General features: G+C 41.8%; 1 protein-coding gene and 1 pseudogene across 1 annotated transcript; both read left to right on the forward strand.

Annotated features, from left to right (window-relative positions):
- The first annotated feature begins 1,411 nt into the window (after positions 1 to 1,411).
- On the forward strand, positions 1,412 to 2,059 carry LOC119315968 (annotated as a pseudogene).
- A 405-nt stretch (positions 2,060 to 2,464) lies between these two features.
- LOC119315969 lies at positions 2,465 to 5,065 on the forward strand. Its single transcript, XM_037590391.1, has 4 exons — positions 2,465 to 2,774; positions 3,821 to 3,960; positions 4,306 to 4,431; positions 4,768 to 5,065. The coding sequence occupies exons 1-3, from the start codon at positions 2,518 to 2,520 to the stop codon at positions 4,428 to 4,430; spliced, it is 522 nt and encodes a 173-aa protein (XP_037446288.1). The 5' UTR covers positions 2,465 to 2,517; the 3' UTR covers position 4,431; positions 4,768 to 5,065.
- Positions 5,066 to 8,020: the final 2,955 nt, after the last annotated feature.

Consider the following 8,020-nt stretch of genomic DNA (forward strand, 5'->3'; position numbering starts at 1 on the left):
AGAGGCGGCGGCGACCAGATCAAGAACTCCTCCGCCGTCCAGCGCCCCGCCCTTCATGGTCCAACGCTCCACCGTCCCCCGGCTCTCCTCCGGCAACTGGAAGCAGCGCACCCCCATCTCCCTCCACCTCCACGCCCTGCACCTCTGGCGGGGGCGACGGTGACCCGAGGTCGTCACCATCTCTCTCCGCCTTGAAGTTCCCTCACCTCCGGCAAAGACGACAACCAGGAGGTTATCCTCCTCTTTCACCAAGGTATCCCCTCATCCTCCTCTTCTACCCGAGTATTTTTCTTCTCCATGGTGATGCCTTCCCTGCCATTCGCGGACACGAGATGAGGAGCTCTGTGCAGATCCAAAAACCTCCTCTTTGGTCTGCTTCCTTTTGTTTGCAGCTCCCCCTAGCCCCTAACATGCTTGATTTGTTCTCATGGAAGATCCCAACAAATTATTATGGAAGAAAAATTGTTGTTTCTTGCCACTATAGACTGAATTGATGATTGGTGTTTTTCTTTCTGCCATCAAAATGACAAGTGGGAGCAGCAAGATTAGATAATCATTTAGTTATACTAGTATGTATATTGTCATAACTTGGAAGAATTAGTGATGGGTAATCGCTACTAACCTGTGTTCTGGCGAAGTGCCAAAGTGGTAATTACTATGTCGTTCAGGACATGAACAATTGAGTGTTGAATGCCAGCTTTGTGTAGGTTTAGTTCAGTCAGCTTCCTATAGGTTTGTTTTTCAGCTAGCTTGCTGTTAACATGTCATTTGTTGGATATTACATTTTTCTATGGCAGATTAAAAATATAGAACTATCTATGATTACTTGGCACATATATGTAGCTTCTGTTGTTTCTTGTGCACTCTGTACTACCAGCATTTGATAGGTTGTACTTGGTGTGAAATTCATTGATGTTGATTTACACAAGTTTCATATTCATTGATGTTATTAGAATATCACTATGTTTGTATTTACTCTATTCCTAGGCTCCCACCTACTTGTTCTTAGATGGTATTATTATTGCTTAGCAATCTGTTCTGTAATATGTTCTAGCTAGTGTATATTCATGCGCTTCTTGAATGTATTATGTGTTCTAAAATTGTTTAGAAAAATACTATATGCATCCTTTGTGCCATAAACTGATAAGTATTTAATCATGTATCGAATTCTGGTGCTTTGACATTATAAGTGTTTTGCTTTATCCGAAGACGTTGTGTTCAATTGCTTGGTGCCTTTCGATTTGTTGGTCATTGAGAATATTTTACTCGGAGCAAGAAAGGTATATGACGCAATCATCCCTTTTACACTGTCATTGAGGAAGATTAAATTCTGCAAAACTACTGATCTTAATTATGTGTTTGTTCTGTTACTGTCATGCAGAATGTTCTTAATTCTGTTTATGCACAACACAATCTATGGCAGCGCCTAGGGCATCTAGGAACCATGCATATGAGAAAGGTCTTGTTGATATAATGCTTGACCACAACAATCCCATCTATAGAGGTCAAAATGGGTGGTTGGCTGAAGGGTGGACTAGCATTGCAAATACATTCAATCAGAAGTTTCCACTAGCTCATTTTACCAATCAACAAATCCAAGAGAAGGAGAAGGATTTAGAAGGAAATTACAAGGCAGTGAGAGATTCTCGGAAACAGAGTGGCACGGGATGGGATGATACACTTTGCATGATCATTGCTGAACTTGTAATATGGGATAAGCTTATTAAGGTTAGCTCCTTTCTTGATATATCGTTTGTTCAGTGCCATTCATGCTCTTCAAGGCATTGTTTTATTGGTCCTAACCATACAATTTGTTGCATTCAATAGGACCATCCGAGGGTAAAGAAGTTTCTTCGAAGCCATTCATGCTCTTCAAGGCATTGGCTTCCCTGCATGAAGGTATGTTTCTTGTATCATGTGTTTCCTAGCCTGGTAGCTAATACACTTCATCTTCTTGTGTTCTTGATTATGTTCATGCGCTTCTTGCATTTATTATGTGTTCTGAAATTGTTTAGCAAAATTAGTATATGCATCCTTTGATTTCACCTCACAATTATGACAAGCGAAGAAACTTATTATCTTGGCTAGTACGATAGTTAGATATGAATCCTGCATGATGTCTTATCTTTGAAGAGACTTAGGGTCCAGTTTGAGCTGTTCTTTTTCTTTCTTTCTGGAATGGGAGATAGTAAATTAAGAACAAGTAGTTTACTTAGTCAATCTAGGTTATATTGCAAACAACCAGTGTTAATTATTTCAGTTAACTTAAGTAGGACCCAGTAATCTACTTTGCTTCCAACACACATGCTTATAAGCAAGTTACGGTAGCACATAGTACATAGGCCGCATTCCCATTGAAGGCGCCCCTGTTTATTACTTGTTTTTATTGTTGAGACTCCCTTGGACATAACTAATATGTTGATATTTTTCATTTTTGAAGTAGAAAGTGTTGCTTCAGGCGATCTCAACTTTATATCAATTCCGCGAGTGGATTTAACAAGTGACGCAATTTCTCCTATGGGTTCCCCTATGAATGATGTAAACCCTTTCTCCTCTACCAATCTTGGAGCTGGTATGCCATCTTCTGATTTGCAAGACCAAGGGGCGTCAAGAAGAGATGAAGTTGAGTGTGCGACGTCAGCCAACTCTGAACAAAAGGGAGTGGAGTTGATGAAAAAGAGGAAGCACAGCCAGGTCGCTTTGGCGCTTGAGGACTACATAGATTTCCGGAAGAAGCAAGATGCAAAATTAGATGAAGAGTTAAAGGAATCAAAGTAAGATAACTTTTTTGTTGATATTTGTAGCGATGGGCTATAGATCTTAGTACCAATGCATGCGAGAGCTTTAAGTATAATCATCCAAGCACAGAGGTATGTCTCATTGCATCTTAAACTTTGTTATCTTATATAAGTGCTCTCTCTTGTTTAATGAATATAATTTATATTCTGTTTTTGGATGTATGTCCGTAATGAAAAAGTGGAGGATTTTCATCATTTGCTAATGCATCTCTCCTGTGTGATAAGTCCGTCCATAAAAATAATGGTGATGCCTTAACTAGTTTTTCAAGGATGAAGGGGAAGAGCATGAACCTGGAAAAAGCAAGTTTGTCGTAGAGAAACTTAGCGCGATCTGGTATGGTGGCGCTGACAGAATAAATTGCATATACTTCAAAGTACTTCTCATTCTCATCTTGTTTATTTGTAGTGTTGGTACATTTGTTGCTTCCGTACATGCCATCCTATATTTTAACATGTGCAATGGAATGACCATCGGGTCGAGGATTCCTGGTAGCCCATGGAGAAACTCTGGTTAGTATCTAATCTGGAGTTAAAAAATGTATTTCAAGTGCAATGAATCCTTCAATGCTCAGCGCTTTCCACTTAAAATTAAACAATTTGTTCAAGAAGGCCATTAGGCGAAAAATCTTACCACTGTCAATGAGTGCTTGATATCTTATTTTTTAATAATTTTGGCTAAACACCAGATTCACTGATGGTATTTAATTGTCCTGTCACATTTAAAGGTGATGTTAATGGCTCAATCCTTGACAGGGCGGGCCACCACACAACACATCAACATCACGCTTTAAAATGTGACAGGACAATCAAATACCATGTGTTGAGCCAAAATTATTAAGAAGAAAGAAGATATCAAGCACTCACATGCAGCGGTAATATTTTTCGCCTATGACCTTCTTGAACAAATTCTTTAATTTTAAGTGGGAAAGCGCTGAACATTGAAGGACTCATTGCACTTGAAATACTTTTTTTTAAATAACTTCAAATTATATACTAACCAGAGTTTCACCATGGGCTTCCAGGAATCCTCATCCCGATGGTCATTCCGTTGCACCTGTATCAACACTACAAATGAATAGGATGAGAATGAGGAGTACCTTGAAGTATATGCAATTTTTTCTGTCGGCGCCAAGTTTCTCTATGACAAGCTTGTTTTTTCCAGGTTCATTGTTTCCCCTTCATACTCGAACAAACTAGTTGAGGCATCTCCATTATTTTTATGGACGTACTTGTCACATAGGACAGACCATTCCATTAGTAAAGAAAGAAAATCCTCCACTTTTTCATTATGAACCTACATCCAAAAAGCAGAAGATAAATCATATTCATTAACAAGAGAGAGCACTTATACAAGATAACAAAGTTTAAGATGCATTGAGACATACCTCTGTGCTTGGATGGTTATACTTAAAGCTCTCGCATGCATTGGTATTAAGATCTACAGCCCATCGCTACAAATATCAAAAAATTGTTCTCTATCATCCAATTGAAGAGCTATCTGTTGCAGAAAAAGCGAAGGCGCTATGGCTTTTCAAGTGCCCAATGAATCGAGAGATTTTTATCAATACCAAGAACCCAAGGATTAGGCTTTTTTGGTTGAAAGAGGAGATTGCTGCAATTGAGAGATCATAAGGTATCCATCTTTGCCATGTAGTTTCTTATGATATGCTAGCTAGACATCCAATGATTTCTACTAGGCTTTCTTTGCTATGCATATAGTAGCAGCTAGTGAACTTTGTTAGACACTTGATTGTAACCTTAGTTCAATCAGTTGGCCTGAAGCTAGAACTTGCTCTGTTGGTAGCTATAATTAGAAAGAGGATGCAGAGATAGTACTACCAGCTTGCCAAGTGCCTAGCTACTTAATGATTTTATTTCTTTACTTTCTTTTCTCTATTGCTTTGATTAGGATATGTTGTCATTCATGTGAACTTTTGGCAATCTGCTTGACAAATGATTTACTCATCAGGGAAGTAACTTGTCGTACATCATCAAAAGAGCCAAGCCCGGCCTTTAAGAGGGAATGCAATCATGGCTAGACACATTATGAACTATTTCTGTAATTTTCCTTTTGTACCATCCATGTACAATGCCATGTATTACCCCCTTACTAATGAAAATCGAGTTACAGTAGGGATTTTCCCTATTGTGTTTGCCCAAAAAAAGTAACTTGTCGTAGCAGGAGTGTGTGCCTAATCTTGTTATTAGTATTAGGTGCATATGATTAGGTCATGTGATTGGGTTCATGTTAATTTGCAGAATACACCATCAGATTGCACATTTTCAAGCATATTGGTTGGGTTCCTGAACAGTCTTGTGGCAAGCAATGCAGTCTTAATTTTATTATGCACAGTGCACACATCATATGTTGGTTCATACTATATTGTTCGAAAGTGTCCCTGCCTTGACATGGCAACTTGATAATCCAGAACTTTTTAACCATGATCCTAGGACCGATATTTGAACCATGGTGAAGGGATGGATAAGTTGTAATATTTTTTTAATATTCTATAATTTACATGAATTATGAAATTTTATTATGTGCATGTGGTTTTTGTGGTTGTTTTCCAAAATTATTTGTAGAATTATTATCTATGAGATCTGGTGTCTTATACCTGACAGTATGTGAGGGATTGCCTAACCTTCCCCTGTATCCATTTGGGCACCTGGGGCAGGGGAACATCTCCCACGTGGTGGGAGGGGTCCCATGAGCACAGGGAAATTCCCCTACGGGTTTATTGCCCTGGTTTTTTCCAGCCCAGCAACCAAAGAAGCCCTCATCATGGATTTGGGTTTCGTTGTTTTAACCCGTTAGCATAGTTCTAGGTCCTGTATATCTAAAGCCAAGTCCATTTATGAGTCAAGGAAAAAAGTGATTTCCTAGCTGATCTTCCTTCATAAATTGTGTAATGAAGAAATGTTTTCATGTATCTTTTGATTGCGGGAACACTATTGGAAGCGCTAGACGAAGATTTAGGAGTCATATGGTACCAGAGAGAGCCACAGAACACTATTTGAACACGATCATGGCAGTTGCTTGAAATCTATGTCAATGTTAAAGAAAGTATATTGCTCTCACAAGTAGGGAGTGAGAACAGAGTGGAATGGATTTTCGGTATGGCTGAATGGACGGCCATGGTGGGCTTGGGCCACGTGTCACAATGAGACCGAGGCACCGAGCAACATATGTTGCATCCTAGTGGATAGCATAAGTGTTCCCACAAGTTACATCAGATTTGTTGGGCTCACAAGGAAGAAAACACCTAACCAAAGCACTATCGTGAAAAAAAATGCTAACCAAAAGTACATTCGGTTTAGCACTGGCTTTACCATACATCCGCTTTCATTTTCTTATGCAGTGAAGGGACGCTGACCCCAACAGTACCCCGTGTCTCTCCTGGTGGGAGACGAAGTGAACTAACCCTCGCTCCAGCTGTGTAGGCAAGGCTCGCCTTTGAAGGTGGTGAGCAGATCGCCGAGCCGGAGAAATCTCCTCTGGTGTTGCTTCATGTGGAGCATCCTCGTGTGGACACACGGCTCGGCTCTGGATTACCAAAAGCTTCTACGCATTTGCTAATTTTGAGGTGCCCGAAAAGTTCAGAAGCGTCAGTTGATTTCGGAGACAAGCACAACCTTGAGTGCGAGATATGGAGGCAATGGCTGGCAGCAGACTCCATGACGAGTGCGAGCCGCGAACGAGCATGATCAAGTTAGAGGCTTTGACTCTTGACTGTTACGGTTGGGGTGTGGGGTCGTCTCGTCACTGGCGCTAGAGAGCGGGCAGGGGGTTAGAGGTAAGTACAGTAGCACCGGGAGCGTGGGGGAGGAACAGACTCTGCACGCCATAGGAAGAAGAATAATAGTGCGCATGATGATCTAAAGGTACCAAAAATTGTGTTAGGTTGTTTTTTTAAGTCGCCCAAGGAATATGCGGCCTCAAGCTTCTACCATAGGAGGAAAGGTACAGCTCTGCTTCCCCTATAGAGCTTCCTCTTTGGTTTACATCCTGCTTGTGGACTCGCGTGGTAGTGCTGGAGGCTCCTTCATGATTCCCGTCGAGTTAATTTTCATCGATATTTCTTCGCAAAAAAAAACATCGATATTGTTTCTCTTTTTATTTTTCTTTCTCATGGATCGTGTGATGCATACCGCGTATGTAACGTTTCAAATGACATGAATAGCAAATTCTGAAGAAGAAAAATAATCTATTTTCTAGGGGGATGAAATTAAACAAGTGTTCTAACATTCTGCAAAATTTTGTCATGAAAAGACATCCATAGTAGTCTGTGCTAAAAACAGAAAAACGAGTGCTCCAAATGTGTGTTTTGAGTCCCGAATTTTTACTGTTCATGCAAGTGTATATGAGCTCGGGGGCACCGGGGCAGATAATCTTTCTTCCCAGCTACAGTGTTGCACCGGCCGTGTTCCTGAGGCAACCAACTTTGAGCACATATCGGTATCCTTCTCCGCTTGACAATTTTCTCCCGGTCTGCTCGTTCTTGCAACCTCCCTGCCGTGAGCTGGTGGGATAGGCACGTTGCTCACGGCAGAGACGAAGCGACCGACTCACCGAAAGCTACCTGCGCCGACTGACGAGGAAGAATGTGCACTGCACTTAACTGAACTGTTTCAAGCTCGTGAGAATGCATGCATGCGTGAAGGTGGCAGCACGAGAAACCGCGTGCACTTCAAAGTTTGAACTGGTACTTGTCAAATTAACCGGCAGGTCACACACGTACGTAAAACCCATGGAACTTTCGTACTTAATTACCTAGTCCTGCCATGCATGGGCACGGCACGATCGAGCTTCTCCCGGTATAAATAACCGGCCAAATCTCCCAACATAAGCTCACAGCTCGTCTGCTCACAGCGGAAGAGAGACAGCACCGTGAGCTTAATTAGTTGATCAGAAAGTTAGTACGACCACATCTCACCATGTCCAAGAAGGTTTTGGTGGCCATGGTCTTGGTTCTCATGGCCATGTCCGGCTCGTGGACCCGGGCGGCAGCGAGGCCACTGCCAGGTGACGGGTTGCACGCCGAGGAGCCCGCCTCTGCCGGCCCCGTCCGCGGTGTGCTGCCTGGACCGGCATCACAATGGCGAGGGCACATGCTTCTGCCGTTGGAGAAGAAGACGGGGGCAGGCCTATCTTGTGGCACCAATGATAAGAATAACGCACATTGCCCCCCGTAGAGATGAATGTACGCCTTACAGCAAATTCT

This window comes from Triticum dicoccoides, chromosome 6A (genome assembly GCF_002162155.2).
Source record: "Triticum dicoccoides isolate Atlit2015 ecotype Zavitan chromosome 6A, WEW_v2.0, whole genome shotgun sequence".
Lineage (NCBI taxonomy): Eukaryota > Viridiplantae > Streptophyta > Magnoliopsida > Poales > Poaceae > Triticum > Triticum dicoccoides.